This window comes from Cyrtonyx montezumae, unplaced genomic scaffold (genome assembly GCF_038088225.1).
Source record: "Cyrtonyx montezumae isolate F1298 unplaced genomic scaffold, pur_monq_1.0 scaffold_19, whole genome shotgun sequence".
In the NCBI taxonomy this organism is placed as follows: domain Eukaryota; kingdom Metazoa; phylum Chordata; class Aves; order Galliformes; family Odontophoridae; genus Cyrtonyx; species Cyrtonyx montezumae.
In genome coordinates this window covers 2,380,909-2,401,988 of record NW_027071925.1, presented here as the reverse complement: position 1 = coordinate 2,401,988, position 21,080 = coordinate 2,380,909, and the positions used below count along the sequence as shown (strand labels likewise).

Below are 21,080 nucleotides of genomic sequence, written 5' to 3'. Positions count from 1 at the left end.
GATCAAAATGATTTGAGGAAGGCTTTTGTTTCGTTGAACTTTTCCCCAGTGACACTCACACACTGATACAAATCTACCAACCAAGAAGAAAATGGGAATCAACTGGACATTGCATCAGTGTCACCAGTACTCCCACAAACCCATTCTGTCAGAGACAAAACGCACTGCTGTTAAGATTCTTTCACTTACTGGGAGATGCCTGTTGACGGTAGCGTGCCCCAGGCCACATGCAGCCACAACAATTTCAAAGAAAAGCGCTCTGAAAGCAAAAGAATATCAACTCATCACGTTTTATCTGCAGGAACTAGCTATCGTTTCAGTTCCTGAACAAAAATACATCGAATCTTTGGGTGGGAATTGTGCTTTAAATACGGTTTAAGCTAAAACAATCAAAATGTAAAATAGGACATTAGCGATTACTGCAGTAAATCAAAGTCAGCTGTTCCACACTTCCTAAAAGCGCGAGGCAAGCGTCCAGCACAGAAATACAAAACGCACGAGAAGTTTTTAAGTTGCAGTTTTGTATCGCTAGACCTCACAGAACTGAGCACTGAGCCTGCCAGGGCCGCCACTCCTTCGGAGAGGGGCAGAACCAAGGCCTCACAACAGCGACTCTGTGGAAGGGAGCGGGGCGGCAGCCCACGGGAGCTGCTATCGCTGACGCCCCGCGTGCTGACAGGAAATTGCTGCTGCCTCGAGCCTTCATCTGCCCACGAGAAATGGAGCTCGCTGGCTGACCACAGAGCGGCCTCTGTTCTCTTTGTAATTGTCAACATCTGCTCTGCAGATCTATGAATAATTTTATGACACCAAAAAAATGTCTCTCCTACTGACTCCAAAGGTTTTTTTGTTGGTGGTCTTGGTTTTTTTGCTTTTTCTTTTTTCTTTTTTAAACATATGTGTAATCTGACACTGAGAGTGAGAGAGAGCCCGTTTTGTTCACAGGTTAACATTTACATTTCTCTGAAAGATGCCATTGAAACGGAATTCAGAGTAGGTAGGGAAATCTAACACTGCTGACTGCTGGCTTTTAAAATCAGGTGGCCTGATACATGTTGGCAGTTGACATCATACATCATTCTCAAATACTGGATGTTAACTGCAGTAACACCCATTGCAGTGGGCTCCACAATAGCTACTCCCAGGAGAAGCAGCTTGATTACCTAAATAGTTAATGCCAACCACAGCAAACCTTAACACAAATAGTCACTTCTGAAGAAGAGAGGATTTATATATATATATATATATATGTATATCACCTACTTCAGCTGAAATACCCAGTAAATATTCAGAGCAAGAGCAGTGAGAAGCTTAGATCTACATATGACCTTGCAGAGTCCTGCTGAAGCAGCGTCTTGCTGAAGCATGCACTGTATTGAAGTCCACTGCAATTAATAATTGCAATTAATAATCTCCCTTTCTTGTTTCCATTACAAGCTAAGATTTTCCCTGCACGATCACGATGTAAATGATGTGACAGGGAGATGACTTCTTGCTAGCCTGAGTTTGGTATCACCCTTCCAGCCTGGCAGTGCTGTAAAGAACAAGTTCAGAGCATAGGAGTACATTTCAGTTTACTGCTTAGCACAGATGTCCACTGCATGAGAAGTCTTGTCGTGCCCATCTTCTCTCAGGAGCATTAAATCCTGTCTGAATGCAATTCCCACCTTGATGACCAATTCACCCAAGACTCTGACATACTTATAGAAACTCAGTAAATTGAGAAATGCATGAATACAGTACTATTATCTCCTGAATATGGAGATGATAATTATGGAGATGATAATTAAATCTGCAACTTTCTCACACTTAAGGATGGTGTTAGTTATGATTTATTTATTAGAAACTGCTAAGCTATTTGTTCCTTGCAAAATGAATGGGCAATAAAGAATGTGGTGAACTTGTGGCTCTTTTGTACAGCACCAGGGAAAGACAAAATCCTTTGAAGGAAGAGAGGAAACTGAGAACAAAGTGGGACAGTGTCACAACCATAATGACCAATTCCAAAAGTTTGCAGTGGAGATCACCTTTAGAATGCAGAAAAAGAAACAGACAATCTGAGACCCAGACAAGCTGCCTAAAACCCCCCCAGAAATACAGAAATTCATCTGTTTGTGACTAATCAACTCACACACGTGTTCAAAGTAAATTTCAATTAAGGTGTAAAAAAGTCAGCTTTTAAGGTAACTAGGATATTTCCCACTGTTCTCTGGGTAAATCAAAGGCAGGAAAATAATGGGCATCACTATTACATGATAACAACACAAACTCATTCTGCTTTAACAGCTTTTACTATAGAACAAGGTTTGGATCTAGAGAATTTAGTTTACATTAGGACCCAACCTAGATTAGGAATACACCAAAACAACAATTTAAAGCTCTTGTACTACAGCATGAATCCAACAGCCTACACGAGGCACAAATACATTCACATAACAAATGCTGCACTACAGAGACTCCTTACACTTATCTGAGTATAATCACAGCAGTGCAGCTCCCTAGTAGAGATTTGTTACATCCATATATAGGTAATACCTCAAATGAGTTGCAGGTATTTAAGGTGTAACTCTGAGCTATGTTGATTACTTTCATACCAGTGAACTCACATAATGGCTTTTAGTACCACATTCTGGTATCAAGTCCTATTTAGGCAGATACACCATTAAAATCTCTACAAGCTTCTAAGTTAGAAAAGCTGAATTACAGATAGCACGCTTATTTTGCCCTTAGTCACAGAAACAGCTCTCCAAAACCATTAAATAAAATGTAATTAAACAAAATTTAAATCATTATTTACAGCAAAGGCTTGTCTTCACTTGATTTCAACCACGTATAAAATAATTGTAACCCTGAAATGTATAAATTCATCACCGTATTTATTTCACTCTGTCATTACTATTGTACATTTATGCAACAAATTATCCAAAATAAATACAGTCCCCTGGTCTGCTAAGAAATTATACTCCTGGAAATAATAATTCCTTTTATTGCACAAACTTCCTGAACGTTCATAATTTATGTTGACAGATATACTTAATATGAGCTCTAATAAATTCAACTATGAGTTCAAGGGCATAAATGCACAGACAGTACTACAAACTTGTCAGATTAATAAATAGTCTGGTAACATTTTGCTTTTTCTGGATTAGAAAGTCTGAAAAACGTTATAACTTGCATCAAATGCTAACAGATCATTGTGATGCTGGTGCTAGACAAGCTATGTCCAATTTCATTCAGGTACCCTGCTTTTAAAATGCTCGGTATAAAGCTGCCAGGTATACATTTCTCCTCTGCTATCTTTGTCTGTGCTGCCAGAGCAGCCACTGCAAGCGATAAAAAATGTTAAATCCACCCACATCACAGAAACCAGCACATCCAGAGAGATGGCAGAGTCCCAGCAGCTACACTAGAAGGCAGATGCAAGACCATTTCCTTCCTTGCTGTACGCCCCATGCACTGCAACCGCTCTGGTTTCCGCTCGGGCCAGGGCTCGACTATCCTCTGCTAACCACAAAGCACATGCCTACTCCACCTTCTCTACATGTGATCATTCTACTTCTCAAAACGTGGGCTGCATGCACAACCGGGCCACTCCTAGAGGAACTAGATAAATGCTAGTTGTCCTTGAGATCACGTAATTGAAATAAATGCATAGACAAGTATCTATTCTGTATGAAAAAGGAAATAACGTTCACAGTTACCCCGATCTAAGCTAACACCCTGAAAAGCTCTCTATTATTTATTTGCATAACTTCAAGCTCAAGAACTTCTATTCGCAGCCCATTTGGCCAAGGCTTTGTAAACAGAACAAAAATCCCTTCTCCCTGTTTTGGTCTATTTTTGTCATACTTTTGCCACACAACAACAACAACATTGAACAAATCATTAAATCTGTTTCCTTATATTCAAAACCTTCCACACTGAACCAAAATCTGTTTCCTCGTGGACATACAAAGATAAAGGTGTCATGCATAACAGCATAACATACATCATTAATACAAGAGGATGTGTTGGACTTTTAAATTTAACTTCCCAAACTAGCCCTGCCCCCAAAAAGCAAAAACTACTGAAGAGACAAAACTTTATACTGACCTCACTCTGCCTTTTAAAAGTATTAAGAAATTCAATAGTAACAGGGCCAACCAGCCTTCCAATTGAGAACCCCAAATGGGAAGGGACGCTTTCACACTTGCACCCTCTGCTATAATTAATTCAAAAATAATGGAGCTCTCCTGAAAATCCATCCCAATAATTTTAGCAGTTAAAACTAAAATCAAGGAAGCAAAATATTTTTAGTAGTAAGTAAAGCACACTTCACTTGTGCTCAAAAATATTTTGAAAGGTGAAAAATTATTCAGTATCTGATTGCAAGAGAAGAAACTGCCTTCCTCTATATGAGGTATAGGAGGGAACTGCAGTAAAATAACTATTCATGTTTAGAACCAATGGTTTTTACTGCTCTAAAAGCCACAGTAAAACCGTTCCCCGTTTTGTGGAATCAGCACTTTGCTTTTTAAACTCAAAGGGCAGAAAGGTAGGGGGTATCTGCTATGTGGAACACTTACTGAAAAATAAACACCATTACATTAGCTGCAAAATGTATTTGGAGCAGATTTTCTGTTCTGACGTTTTAAGTTACAGTCATTTCAATATTCCAACTACAATACTTTTAATTCAAAACCCATTCTTCATCCTTCATCTGTTAGACAAAAGTAGATTCCTTAAGCTAGAAGGGGCAATGAGGTAGAAGCACAAAGTGAAGCCTAAAGGCTGTTTTGTTTGTAAGCTACAGCATCAACAGGAAAAATATGGAAGACCAAACAAGAACAAACAGAGCATTCAGAAACCACCAGCGACCGTTCCATTCACGTCCCTGTGTGCCAGCTCGCACTGATAACCAAATCTCAATATTATTTTAACTTGTTGCATTACTTTCCAAAGTTATTTTCAGAAGTATGGAGGAGACATGGACATCAATAGTAGTCTGGAAAATAATGGATGCATTTCTAAAAATCACAGAGTTGGAGGGGTTGGAAGGAACCTCTGCAGTTCATCTAGTCCAACCCCTAAAAAACAAATCCTTGACAGTTTCACATGTGTAATTACTTGCCCAACTCTCACATCAAGTGTCCAAATAAAACTTATTTAGGATGGAAACATGTTACAGCCCATATTGGCATCATTAATTAGTTAAAATACAAGGAGAGATCATCACTGGGAACAAATCATAGCTCAAATCAGAAGCATAACCTGAACGTCCATCAAAATCTCGTCATGTATTTTCTGCCATACACGTATCCATCATGCTGCAGGACTGTATTCCAAGTTGCTTTTATAATATCCCTAATGCATTTAAGTACTGCCATATGTTATAAACCACAATCATGCATGCAAATCATCAAACAAAATATAAGAAAAAATCTGAGTTATTTGACACTCTCTCCTTTACAGCATGCCTTTAAACTCATGCAGAATTACTAACACACAGCACAAAATCTGCATATAGTTTTGAACGACTGCAACTCTGAGAGTTCAAAAACATTTGACCCTGAGATGCCTTTACATAAAGCCTCGCTAGGAAGTTCTAATGATGCTTTTAGTTCACAGATGTGGGTAAGCCTCTTCTCATTAAACTTTCGGGAACTCCTTGAACGCTTTGACATGCGTTTCCAAACACCAGTATAAACACTGACTAGCTTGTGCAACTTCATTTCATTCTCCTCTGGAGAGGAAAAGGATCAACCACAAAAGGAAGAAGCCAATTTTTGTATTTTTTTTCTTGTATGGTATACCCTTAATCCCAGGCAAACCAACACAGTCTGCTGTATTTAACTATTTTATAGCTCTGGTTATATCACGCAGGACTTTGCTATTAATGCATTTTTAAGTAATGCAGGTGAAGGCAGAGGAAAATGTGACCAAAAAATAAAAAGCCCAGGAAAGCATGGAGTGTCTTTTGATCAAAAGATAAAAAATGTGAATGAGCTAAAAATAAATGCTGGAGCAGAGGTGGGGAGGGAAATCAATCAGCCTTGTCATGCTTTTATTCATTCTTAAGAAAGTCTTACTCCCTGTCCAGCTTCACCCTTCAGTAATGTAACTGGAAAAAATTAAGTAATGCAGTGCACACATCCACTCTCAGATTGCTATCTCAGACATTATTTCGGTTCTGATGTACTGACAACCAAGCCTAGCACTTCTAAAGTCAGAATTTCTGGTCTGCAGGTGAAGAAAACACACTCCAAGCCAGAGATATTCAATCTGCAGCCCACCTGGAAAATGCATCACTCCTCCAATCCACTCCTAACTGCTCTGCTGTTCTCTGGGACTGTGCAGCACAATCAGACTGGTAGTGCCAGCTTCCATCTGGCTGCAGAACTTCTTCAGGGGAGTGCAGCTCCTTCCCACCACTTAGGGCTTTCTGTATGTGGATCACAGAGCACACCTCCACACCTGCCTGCCTCCTGAGAAAGGCAGGGAACCACCTAGCTCTTGTTCCCTGTCTGCCTTTAAGAGAACCAGTAGGAACAAAGTCTCAAGGTGTGTGAGCTTCTTCTGCCCTCCTCAGCCCACCTCTGACTGCCCTCTCTCCTTGGAAAGAGGAAGAAGTTGCATTGTCTTAGTTCATCACTATAGGCAATACTGAGCACATCAAATTTATGTTATCAGGAAAAGCTCTTGTTATGTGATCCATGCAGCCAGAATGCTGGATCTACTTCCAAAACAAACCTCTGTAGTAATTCCTGATTTGTAGCATGAACTTTGATCTCACATTACTTAAAATACTAGAATGGGAACACATCCTATTTAGAGAAGCCAGCATTTAAACCAATTAGCTAAGCATGGAGTCACCAGTAAAAGCACAGGAAAAAAAAAGATGATTATGGAACTCTTACATGTTAAATACTGCTCTTCTGTCAGGTAGCACAGAAATTAGTGGTAAGAACAAATCACCTATGAAAGCTCACAGATCTGTCCTACACCAAGAGCTCTAAGATAATCTGCAAAGTACCCTACCTATCCAGGAGCAACACAGACATTACAGTGGACATCACTCGTACAGAACTGCACCACTATGTTCAGATAGTTATTCCTCTAAATTATGGCTGTCCACTCTTATCGACCAGGGAGCCCACTCCTATTTGCAAGCATCTCTGCACATACCCCTCTGATTTCACAGGCTGCTTTCTAAACGAACAATGATATGAAAGCAGAGAGGTTTCTTGTCTTTGGGGATAAAAAATGGCAGGTCAGATGGAATTACACTTCAGGCTGAACACAATACTTCACAGGCTGCCTGTGAGATTAAACCCAAACAGGGATTTAACAGACATGGATGTGAACTTGGCTATGTTACTTACAGACCACAACAGTCCTCAAGAACTACTTGTATAAACATTTGTGTAGTTACTGCAACCTTAGAACTATTCAGGAATTTTCACTTATACAATACAGTAAAATTTCCAACATTCAAAGAGCTGCATAATCAAACTTCAATCACAGTTCAAGCACTACTCAAACACTGACATCCTTTAGGATTAATTTTCATCTACACTTTTTCACTTATCCCCACATCACAACAGTCAGGTATCTATATTTATTTGCTTATTTGCTTTCTGTACCCACACATACTGAAAAGTTAAAACCCTTCTGGGGGTGTATTTTAAGGCTCACATTACTATGTGTGCAAAACAATGCTTTAATCACTTATATAAAGAAGATAACCTTAAAAATAAAATAATGATCTTCTAAAAAGCAGCCTTCACATCAGTGTGCTCTCTTTGTATTCTTCCACCCCCCTCAGTCTCTGGGGTATATATTCTGAAATTTCACGCATACCATAAAGTATCTTTGGAATGTTACAGTATAATTGTTTAGAGAAACATTTAATGGATGAGCAAGCATCAAGAGGCCACGGTTAAGGGAAGGGAAAAGTTAAAATGCTGGAAGCATTTTGTATTGAATGATCTCAGCATGAAGACAGGGTACAGACATTCGATCCAAAAATCTGGTATTGACTCAGGCAATATAAAACGAGCAGCCAGCACTGAGGCACATGAAGCAATCCAACCACCTAACAAAACATCTGCTGCCACCCACCTCTTTCTATGCTTTAGTAAACAGCAACTAAAGTCATCAAATGCTATGGAATACTATTTAATAACAAATATTACGATAGCAGATTACACAACATTGTCAACTCTTTTTTTTTTAATTGATCACTTTCCCAATTTACAGCATAAAAAATTACCACGTGCGTGACACAGAAATGCAAAACTGGAAAAAAAGCTGAGCACTGAATACAGAGACAGCTAAAAAAAGCTGAACATTCTTTCACTACAGGAAACTGCTGGAGACAATATGCTGTAAATTAAAGCCAATTTTCCCAAATTCCCTGAAGGACTGCTCCTCCCATGTATTCGACAAATCTCTTAGCAGAGGCCCATTATTGTTGCTTTCTTGGGATTTATTTCCAGAAAAACAAACAGTTTTTAGAAATCCACCCAAAATAAAATGTGTAGGTATATCAGAAGGACAAAGGGGACAACCCTTCACTAGCCTAACCCTAGGCAGCTCACTCGTATTAGAGTCTAACAGCTGAAATAGCATTTACTCCTAGTTTTGTCTTATATCCATACTGTGTTAAATCAAGAAAAAGCAAAATAATTGCTTCCCTACCTGAATTTCTGACCAGGAGAATGGTTACTGAAGCAGGAGAAGTGACATATACCAAAATGCACTGCTCTGAGATCAAGCAGTTCTTGTAGCAGCAGAGCTACAAAAGCCAGGCTTCGTACAGCCTCGTCTCACAGCTGATCATGGGACGCAGCTGAAGCTCATCTCATGACCCAGCACTAAAATCTCTGCCCAAGTGGACTCTGTTGTTCTTAATGACATGATTTACAGCTGTGCAGTACGGTGTCCTCTAGCTCTACACATACACAATTTTTTCAGAAACTTAGTATCTTTGAGGAGCTACTATTTCTAGGTTATATTTTGTACAGAACAGGTAACATGTTCAAACCCAAGAAAGGAACACTTAAATAGTGCAACTGTATAAATCTTGTCTTGTTTAGACACCCATCAAAAAGTAGTACAAGCTTTATCATGCAGACTTCTAGATCCAGTCCCACTATCCAATCCAGAACAATCAAGTTGTAAAATGTTGATTCTAAATCACATTAAAAATAATGGGATGCCCATGCTACTTGATTAAGGCTTGAAGAGATATTTATAGACACATAAGATTACAAGGGACTACCCAGGTCATCCTCCTGTCAGAAAAAGCATACTATATAAATCTCTTCCAGAAAATTTGCAGGCCTGTCTTAAAGCCAGTGTTCATTTTTCACACCCCTCCTCGGTTGATCAGGCTGAAAGCAATCTCAAAATTAGGCTATTTCCTTTGATTTCCAGTTTAATTCATTAAAGGCTCCATCCAGTGGCCACTTCAAGACAGATGAAAAACAGCAGATGGTGTAGCACAAGCTTTGACATCGCATCCTCAAGCTTTTCTTTCTCTTCCCTTTAACAAACATAGTGGTGTGCTATTACTGTGTATGCAGATACCACTGTCAGATAAACTCATGGTTTTAAAACTGCAATTTTTTCTAATGTCATACTCAAAGGCAAATCCAAATATTTATTCCACTGGGTAATTTTCCCTATAACTACTTCCATTTGGTAAATTACAGAGAACCATAACACTACTGCTGGTTTTAAAATAAGGTCTGCAGATTACTTTCTTGTGTTACAGTGACCATCTCAGAGCCTGTAAGTGTGTCTTTGAGGGTTACAGTAATGGGGAATGCTGCAAAGAAGTCTAACAAACGTGGGTATGTTCATCTTTTCGACTACTTAAATCTGTGAAAATCAAAAGCGAATGTCTTCCTACCATAGCATCACAAAACCCAATCCGAAATACTTGAATCATATGTCTTCTGGGATGCTTTCTGCTAACTATCCATTGGATTTCTTACAATAATACTGAGCATACACATTCCTCCACAGGCTGGATTGATTACTACCACAATTCAACTTGTTTTTGCCAAAGTCTCTTTTAGTTCATCATTGGCTGCCCGCCCAATGAAACAACCTATCTTTATGCCAAAACTGTCATCTTCAGTCCTACAAATGTATCTTACTTGAAAATAAGTTTAATGAGCACTACGTTTAAGGCCTGAATAGCTGCTATTTTAAAATGATCTCTAGCAAAATTTAAACAGATGAAGAAGCAGTCAGTATCTAACCTCAGCGTAAAGGCATCATTACATAATGATCACACACACCACAAACTTCTCTATTATTTAAATTATAAAATCCTGATAATCTGGGTAAGTTATAATTTATTGCAAGTGAATGAAAACAATCTAACTAAATAAATCTTTCACTATATTTTTCTGTCATAATTTCAGTCACAGCTGAAAAAAAGAATACCTGTGTAAGAAGTTGCTCTTCAGTCAGATTATTGATCCAACGCGTATACCGTTCCGTAGACTCTGGTGGCTCTCTTCTGACTTGGCAACCAATAATCTAAGGCAAAATGAGATAAATAACGTTGTGTTAATTGCTGAACACCCACATGGCAACAGCTAAACAAAATCACAAAGCTGACATTGAAAACGTGAGAATCCAAGAATTGTGACTGCCTGCACAAATTTTATTAGACCTCTTCTACGTTCACAATATCGTATAATACAATATGTCACAGCTGCTCTGCTCAAATGTTACACAGCTACAGACTTTCAGAGGTCTATAGAAAACTCATAACACGAAGAAGTGTCTTTCTGATATCCAGTCTTGGAAATACTTGAACCACTTCCGCTGAAATTTTCCAAAGAAAATAATCTAAAGTCTCACTATATATATAGAATTCAAGATTTCACCCAGAATAGCTTGGCTGAAGCCAGAAATTTTGTCAAAACTACAACTTGGATAACACTAGGCAAATAATGCCATCACCTGTAATATAATATGCTTCTTATGTTCATATAAAATAAGTAAAAATCTGTATTCTGATTTGTTCCACTCATGGTAGAACAATCTAAACACCTCGTATATGCTTCATACTCCCACAGTATGCTTGAACTGCTGGTTAGCCCTGAAGCAGTCAGGCAGTTGGATTTGATGATCTTTGCTGGTCCCTTCTAACTTCACTATTCAATTTCATTTTGATAATAACTGCTCATTCAAATACTATATTCCCCTTAGTACAATATCATCCTCTCTGATACTGTACTGTAGCTGTACAGATCAAATATGCTAATAATATAGATCAAAAATAGATCAAATATGCTAATAATAGATCAAAAATTTTAATATTCTCAACACCTATTACTGTAATAAACAGCTCCCAATAAGCATCAAATGCAATAATGAGAGACTTAAACCTAAGCAGTGTGCTATACAGAGCTCTGCTGCCTGCTACTCCTGGCAGCAAGCTGCACAGCTGACTTTGGCTGGCCCACTGTCTACCTAAATCATTTGCAGGACCTAATTATATATGCAAAGTAAGCTGACAAGGTTTCACACCAATTAGTGCATTTCTGTTGTACCACAACTACTATTTTGCTTGCAGATTTTGATGGGTAGCACCTGCTGAGGATGTGTTCGTGCACTAAGAATTAATATTAATGCATATGTATCAGCATTTCTGAACAGTAATTCAGGATAATCGAGTTCTGTATGAGAACAGTACAACTCGTTTTCTATCATAAGTATCCATAAGTAATTTATATACATATGTAAGTGTATACTGTGACACAGAAGCCAAAGCAAAGTTAATTCTTTCAGGTATCTCTACTTACAGAGCTTTTTACCCCACACAGATAAAAATAGTCAGGCTAGAGTTCCGTGCATGCGGTTATGAATGTAGTTGTGGGAATAAAAACACTACCAACCATCCTTGCAGAGGGACTGCTGACAATGAAACAGCACAATTTAGATTAATGTTCAATAAATTCAAAATAAAGACCTTAGATAAAAGAAAAGGAAACGATGATTGGCTTATCCCACAAGAATAAAACATCTCTCAAATGTGATTTTTTTCCCCTCAGTGAAGACTGTGAATTACTATGAACAACTTCAAGCTTAATTTTCTCCTGACTTATAGCATAGTGAGTGATATTGACACAGTTTCAGAAGGTTGATCCAGAATTCCTTTTAAAGTCATATCAGGTAGAAGCATGTCCACAGACACATTTCAGAAGGGTGCATTGCAAAGGTAAAACAAAAAACAGACAAACACAAACTTCACAGAAGTTGATTGGATGAATATATTCAGTTCTGTAGGGATCGTTTTTTGTTTAAGAAATCTACTTACAGAATTCTGGTAGTCATGATGCTTATATCAAACTAGCATTCAATAACCATGTCAGATCATCTTTTCCATGTCCTAGGATTTTATAACTTACAAAGAGACTTTATAAAACTAAGAAAGTCAGAAAGGAAAAACTGCAAAACATATTTTTCTCAAAAGAAATTCTATAACAATGCACAATAGAAGCCTAGTATTTTTTTATTCAAGTAGTCACAGCCTAAACTCAACAAGCACAAAACCAAAAACAGATTTTACAAGGTAAGAGTTAAACAGGACAATCTCAAACTTGTTTTTCTAAAAACTCATGTTGCAATTAGAGCCAAGTAAGAAGCACAGTCATCTCTTTCTATCCAACTCGAAATTTAAATGAGAAGCAGAGGATGGAGTTCTGTATTTTAATTCATTCCTGCCTGTCTAACCAATTTAATAAGTGCTGTTAATAGTTTAAGCAATCTAAAATCTTATTGAATCCAGGCGCTCCAGAAGACAGCAATTCCCTATGCTCCGAAGGACAATTGGTTCAAATCTCAGCTCCTTATACTTCCAAAGAAAACTGAATGAATGTGATCAATTATCTCCACATTCAAGCAGAGAAGACAGACTAATAACTGTTAGTAAATTAGATCCTGTCAGCTCTTTTCTGAAATTTTCAGAGTTTAACTGGTTCTTAGTCAAAACCTCCTCCTCCCTTCATACAGCAGTACAGAGGATTCCACTGCTTGCTCCTATTGACTTGTCTGAATGTTAGCTTGTAACAGTGATTCTGTACTTGCTGCACATAGGTGTTAAAGTACTTTGAGAGCACTGTGATGAGGATAAAAAGAAAATCAATACATTTATCCAATAAACAAGTTAGGAATTATGGTTACAGCAGTGATGTAAATCCAGAACAGAAAAGCCAATGGGTTACACTGAATTTCACCATAATTTGGTGCAGCATGCCTAACAGAAACAGGAAGTGAGTGGATAACCATCTAGAGACTTACATCTAGAGCACATTCATCAAACAAAATACTAGGTTAAAAAAAAAAAGTTGATTAATAGGAATTTTATTTTCTACAGCAAACCTCAATCTAATGTTTACTATCTTATACCAGTCATTGTCTTCCTAATCTATAAAAATTCAAAAAGGAATACAGCAGAAAGGAACAAGAACCGCCTCTGACTTTTAAGAATCAGATATTTTGATAACTCGGTGTTTCCAAAGACAAGTGATTTTTTTAATTAGTCCAATGAAAACTCAGAATAATCATTAGGATAACTCCTCTACTGTACTGACAACAAAGTCCCTATGAATTCAGCAGTATTTTAAACGTAAAAGGTTCATGCCACCAGGTCTAAAAGTGGTTTTGCCCAGAACTGATGGCAAAGAGTTAGACAGCTTTATCTCCAGAGCAACAGATTTCACTTCCACAACTAAAAAGGACGCAGTTGATGACTCTTAGTCCTTGAATTTTCAAAATAAGACTCAGAAAACCTCCACTCTGTAACCACCAATGCTAGAACCAAATGATATGATGGTCTAATCCAGTATGAAGCCCAAAAATGAATAACAGTAAGATCAATGTCAAGAATTAACGTGGGAAAGAAAAGCTGTTTGATAGAAAAGATGAAGACAATTCAAAATAATGTAAAACTCAATATTTATGAGATTCTACATTCTTTAATATCCTTATTACCCTGCTTCTTCAGTATATCATACTTGCCACAATACCTCCAATTCCCATCCGCTTTATTACTACTTTGCCACTTTTCTTAATCTTTTGTAGTCTGAGCTCCAAAAGGCAGACATAAAAGAATTAAGCACCTCGAATGAAGCTCCTGTAAAGATTAAGATTTGACTCTATTTTTTTCTCTCTTACGCACAGAATAGGAGCATCATCTATACTATCATATTACATATTTAGCAGTACTGTACTTGATTCATATGTGGAACTAGGGGAACACAGAGAAGGATTAATATTCCTAAGACTTTAATAAAATGTTTATAGTAGTGGCATAACTTCACTTTTTCTTGAAATTACCTAGACATGCTGTCTACACACACAAACGTTTTTATGTCCAGAAAGCTTTCTAGTTACCTTTAAACCATGTACTTTCACAGACAAATGAATTGTTGCCTTCATTTCTCTTCCTCTAAAGAAAACAAATGACAATTCCTTTCTTTAAATGCAAAGGAATAAAACACCCCTAGTTCATGCTCCCATTGGTTCCTTGTAAGACTTCCACCATGAGTAGAGCACGTAAAAGTGATCATCTCCCTCCTGCAGAAGACAATGTTGTAAAACATCATTTACCCACACTTTTCAATTAAAATGACATCAGAGCAAAATATACTTAACAGTGTAAATGCATGTTATTGGGAACAGCTGTGTTTTGATCTTGCAACACAGCAGGAAAATAACTACAAGTGCATAACAAAGTTAGCATTTTGTAAGAAATGAAATGTTCCAACTTCCCTCTACCCAAGTATAACAGTGAAATGTTTTGCACAGCACAAAGACTTCCTGATTTCTTTTCAGAACTAACATCACTCAAGACTGCTTTGAGCATCATCTTTACAGATTGAGCTTAAAACTGTCAATATGCAATCAAATGTATTCCTTGATCCTTAAACAAAAAATCCCAGACTTTTTCCTATTCAATTGTATCATTTCTCTCTCAATGGGATTTTGACTTTTGATTGGGATTGCTGACTTATGTAGCTGCAAGATAAATATTAACAACACAGAGCAACATATCCTGAGCCTTTGAAACAGCTCCTGTTAATCATGTCTCATTTCAGCAGATTCTTTCATCCAATCAAAGTCAGCTTTATTTAGAGTACAAACAACTTCCTCTGGTTCCCCTGTGTAAGGTGTGGCATCAGAAGCAACTGCACAGTTTCCCATTTCCTTCATGTCACACAGAGTTCTTTTATACCCACTTCACTGAATACTTCCTTATAGTTTTTAAATTCAAGTGAAAGGCTTTTCACTGTTGCTTCTTTCCTAAGATTTAAATTACTTTGACAAAATTCCTTCTGGCCTACTTTACATCCACCCAAACTTTCAGAAAGAAAAAGCGACTCTCTATACTGGAAACATTCTTTTCAATATTGCAAGTATCTTTTCCATATTAAAATTGATTTCATCCAATATTCAACTTTCTTTATCTGACAGGCAAGATTATTTATATTATTATACATGCCAACTATATACAGGTATATAACTGTATCTAGAATTAGAGGGCTGAAGCACCTCTCCTATGAAGACAGGCTGAGAGAGCTGGGCTTGATCAGCATGGAGAAGAGAAAGCTGTGAGGAAACATCACTGCAACCTGCCAGTACTTAAAAGGAGATTATAGACAGGAGGGGAATCAACATTTTACTCAGGTAGACAGTGATAGCACAAGGGGGAATGGTTTTAAGCTCAAGGAAGGAAGGTTCAGATTGGATGTCAGGGGGAAGTTCTTCACAGAGAGTGGTGAGGTGCAGGAACAGGCTGTCCAGAGAGGATGCCCCATCCGTGGAGGTGTTCAAGATGAGGTTGGATGTGGCCCTGGGCAATTTGGTCTAGTACCAGATCTGGAGGTTGGTAGCCCAGCCTGTATCTGGGGGGTTGGAACGTGGCGATCCTTGGGGTCTCTTCCAACTCAAGCCATTCTGTGATTCTACAATTAAACTGTTATAGAAAAAAAAACACAGTACATACCACATTCCAAGTGGAAACAAGTAGAAATGCAATATTAATATTTCTTGTATGTGAAAGAGTAGCATGAACTGTAAGAAACATACATGTATTTGCTTTTTGACTGATAGCAACGGACTACGGCTGCTCATGGAACAACAAAATTCTAATTAGGAGAGAAAACCACGACAATCCCTTCTGCTACCACATCAGATGAGGTAATTCATTTTCTAGATTGACAACTGCTTAATTGTATTAAAGGCAATTTAGAGATATTCAGCTCTTTACTCAAATAAGCACTGACCTCTCTGCAAGAAAGTACCAACTTATAATTTATTCCAGCAACAGACTGTGGTGGATAAGAAATACTAAGAATGTGTAATGGTTATCTGATTTTACCTTAACTACCAACAAATGCATATGCTGAAAAGCCAAATTTCAAAAATACAAATGGCATAAGATCAGCTTTGTGGGAAGGAGTGGCCAAATGGAAATGTAGCACACTGTGACCCTGCCTGGCTGCAGCTGCCACTTCACAGAAGGACCAGACCTGTAGTATCAGCCAGTCCTGCCAAGATGGTCTCAGATGTCCTAAGATGTTAAAATAGCATTGTATGTCCGTGTTTAGTATCTGAACCTCTCTTCTCTAATAACTGCCACTTCATATGGTTAGGAGAATCATCTAACTAAGAATTCTAAATAAGAAGTTTTGATTAAATCATCTAACTAAGAATCAGTGACAGATATGTATTTTATACCATTAAATTTAAACATCTTTTAGGACTTAAAGCACAACAAAATGAATAAAACCAGTACAAAATAACAACAATTAAAACAGTCAAATTAATAGCAAAAAACTAGAATAACTGGGCTCTCCATGAAACAGATGCTCCGAATTGGTCACAGTACACAGTGTTAGTCATAACATACAAATCTAACGAGCACATCCAGCCACTTGGTGATCAATACAAGACTCAGAGACACAAGGTAGAGTTATTGCATGGATTACAAAATCATGCTATAAGTACATGTAGTCACTGTTCTGTGAGTTACAAAATTGTTCCACTGAAATACAAGAGTATTTCTGGCATATCTGATGTGTATAAATTTCAGTGTTCTACACCTCCCAGCAACAACAGACATCAAATTACATGCCATAACTTGTTCCAACTTTTCACTAGCATTTGTTTTTAAATGCAATATCGAGATAGAGAGGTTTCATATTATCATTTTAATGTTTTGTGTTTTCCTTTCCACATAAAAATGGAAAATGAAGTGGGTGAGAGGAAGTAGAGATTAAATGAGTTGACTGTAATTAAAAACAACACATTTTCTGCAGATGTGGCTTTTCTTTTTTTCTTTTTTAAATAGCTACAACTTCCTCTAGCACAATGAATCTCTCTTATTCAGCACAGAATCTATGGATCATAACACTCCTGTGTTACCAGAGGACAAGAGGATACAAAATTAATCACGTGTCTATTTTACCAATCCACATTTTAACACTATGGTGTTATAATAAAGAGGAACTGTACAGAGACACAGAAGCACAAATTATAAGGTATTATGTACCCAGTGTTCACTATATTCATGCATATATGTCCAGGTATTTGTATATGTATATACGCACATATACACACAATATACAAAATGACAATCACAAGGAATTAATGTTCATTCACTGTAAAATCTAAAAAGCAATTTGAAGATGCTCATTTTATTCACACAAGGAGACTAGAATGACTGGGCTCCTAATCAGAGATCTAAAGCTATATGAGTGAATCCAGGTCTTCTAAAAGACACAGAAGCATAGCAAGGATTATGCACCAGCACCATATGCCTTGTACAATCATATCCTGGGCTAGCAGCCTAACCATCATTACAACCTTTACAACTTCTAAATTCTGAAGCTCAAAAATCCTACCAGAATGATTTATTAAATTCTACTCTGTATCTTAGTTTTGTCACCCTGTACAGTTCACTGAGCCATATACAAGACTGAAAAAGAAAGAATTAAAAGTTAGACAATATTAGGAATTGTATGTTTAAATCTATTTCAGTTTCAGAATACTGAAGGAGGGAAGCATGACTGTCTTGAAAAAGTTTATCAGCTCCATTTACAGTCCTGCTTTTTACTATTCTTACTTAGAGCAAGCAATTAAAGCTCTAAATCTAACTATATCTAAAATCCATATATTATAAAAATATAATGGGATGTATATATTTGGGATATTGATGGATGGTATTTCCATCAAATTGTGATGGAGCTATGTAAGAATCTGTCTATAAAATGAAACTGTAAGAGAAATAAAATAGCATCAATGACAATCACTATTGCTTAGGCTTGATTTGACTGTAATTTAACCAACTTCCTCCCATCATGATTGTATTTCATGACAAGTGACATTACCTACAAGAAATCAAAATGTTTCTTTTAAACTTAAGAAAAATTGTATTTGGATACTGAGACAAAATTATAGAGTAATTAGTCCAAAAAAATCCCATGCTATTCGAAAGATGAAACATTTACAAAACATCCCTATTTACTGAGCAGATTTTGCATTGAGTTCCCAGACAAGAACATGGTCATCACAATAACTGAAATATCTGCTCTACTGTAAAAGAAACATACATGGCACAGGAAAAGCTAGAGTCTAGATATTTATACAACCATCAGCATTTCTGCATTTTGATCTTACTAGAAGCAAGACTGAAAAACTGATGTTGTTACAAGCAATGAAAGATTTTATTTAACTTACAGTAAATCTGTCCAGCAGTCTATGACCTTTTCATTTTAATGCAGAAGAACGATGAAATGATTAAAGATACTAGTGGCTTTAAGAAGGATCTCATGACCATTTCATAGCATAATCAAAATGAAAAAATAAATGAATGCTTTGATGTGGTAAAAATCTTTCCAATATGGAATACTCTGGAAAGAAGGGGGTACAATATATTTCCTTTGTTTTCTTCCTCTCCATTTCCAATGGAGGAAGCAACGTACTTCAACACACATGAAATGTGGGAGGTGATTTGCATTAGGTATCCAAATACAAAAAAAAAGGGTATGTAAAGTTTTTTCAAAAATTATGAAGTATGTTGACAGTGCTCACTCCCCAGAGAAGTTCCTTAGGCCAGATGAATATCAACTCATTAATATGTTCTTATCCTGTGGCAGCCCTCTTTAAAGAGCATCCTTTTAAACGTTCTTTTTGGCAGTTTCAAGTTCAAAGTCCAAAACAGGATGTTACAAGTTTATTTTCAACACTTAAAAAAGAGCAGTTAAAAATCAAGAAAATGTTAATTTACTTCAGTGAATTTCTATAAAACCCAAGAAATCAAAGCTGTGCAATCAGAATGAGTACAGCCAAACATCACATAGCACATTTAAAAAGAAAGTTGTCATTTATATGAATTCATGAACAAAGAACACAACATTTTGGAAAAACTTAAGTATCACTGAAGGAATACTACAAGTCTGAACAGGGGAGTATGAAACTTCAGACTACATTAAATTATCTCCGAAAGCAAATTAAAGCAGTTTCCAAAGTCCTTTTTTGAAGGTGAATGAGTAAGCCCCAGTATTTCTGATGACTAGCTTAGGCACGAAACAGCACCAGGCCTCAGAAGCACTCACTCAAAATCTGCCACGCAGGGATAAACAAGTTCTAAGGGCTCAGCCTCCATAGTATGGCTACCGCACCTCTAATCTAAATTTGATGCAATTTAAGGAAACACTTTGGATCCTGACAAAGCATTTATACAACAGTTCTTTGCATAAAGCTTAGGAACAGTCATAAAGAGCAATATGTTCACACAGTTTCAGTTTTTAAACCAATTTGTACATGTAGCTCCACAAAGTGTGACTGGATTAATAACCGATAATACCAAAGTTAAATATCAAACATAAGGAGAGGGGATTTTCCTTTTCAGATGTTTCACACTTCAGGTCAGCTTTAAAAATGAAATATGCCAAAAGTCTACATAGCAGTCAGACGTTCATTAACATTAAACTCCAGTAACAACAACCATTTGATGGGTTTATTGACATGTGGAGGCCATACTAAACACACATTTAATTACAAAGTGGTACAAGTTGGGATGTTTCTCATTTTGAATATTTGATAAAATGTAGAACAGACTTAAAGTGACACCATGACTTTGAAAATGCACTGTGGTTTTTTCTGAAATAACAAATTAAAAAAAGTCTTTAAGGAAGCTGCCTAATGAAAAGCAAAGACACAGCTGAACTTGAGCAATCTGGGTGATGTACACGGAAAAGCCTCATTAATGAAAACCACCCTAAAAATAATACTCTCCTTGACAGAGAAAGAATTTTCATATTCTTCAGTCCAGAAAAAGGAATCCTATTTTCTTTTCTTAAACATCCTCCACTGCAACCACTAGAGAAGACATTTTCAAACTGCTACTCTAGTCTTCTACCCTTCAAAAAAGGCCAAAAAAGATTCCTCAAATACTATAGATAATCTTTAAAAACCTCCAATAACATTTTGCCAAAGTCATAAAATACTTATACACATAAATATAGATATCTAAGTATCTATACTGGATATTTTTATTTGGAGTTAAATTTTCAGACAGTGCAAAGCACTGGAACTCAGAATGCAGTCGTGAAGTTCCAATAACCAGATTTCTTACACTGGTTCATGAAAACATTTTTCTGTACACTTTTTTCTTCTGGATGAAAACCAAACTGATTTTAGACAATTGACAACTGTAGTTAATCACCACAGGAATACTGTTTCATTTCCCCCTCTGTTCACACCAAAGAGGAACCAGACTCCTCAGATCTACTTAAGCCCATTTAGTGGGGCAAATTCCTACCAAGAGGGTTAAGCAAACAAATTCGATCTATTCACCTATGCACTGAGACATGCCAGTACTCAAATCATTTCTTTCTGATAGCTGTTACATGAACAAAAGCTTATTTTAAAGCTAAACTCTATATGCACTGCTTGCTACGACATGTCTGGGCAATGCACACTGATCTGTCTCAAATCTGCTGAGTAAGACAGACAAAAGAGCTGATGCAAATTAACCAAGGGAAAACAAAGATTACTCATGCTCTACG

The 21,080-nt window shown here is 37.1% G+C and overlaps 1 protein-coding gene across 2 annotated transcripts in view; it reads right to left on the bottom strand.

Annotated features, from left to right (window-relative positions):
* The window catches only part of B3GNTL1 (UDP-GlcNAc:betaGal beta-1,3-N-acetylglucosaminyltransferase like 1), a 109,525-nt gene that overhangs the window by 67,970 nt on the left and 20,475 nt on the right, over positions 1 to 21,080 (bottom strand). For both annotated transcript variants that reach the window (XM_065735185.1, XM_065735186.1), the window contains one exon: positions 10,438 to 10,533. In XM_065735185.1, coding sequence (XP_065591257.1) covers positions 10,438 to 10,533 — 96 coding nt within the window. The remainder of the gene's footprint in view (positions 1 to 10,437; positions 10,534 to 21,080) is intronic.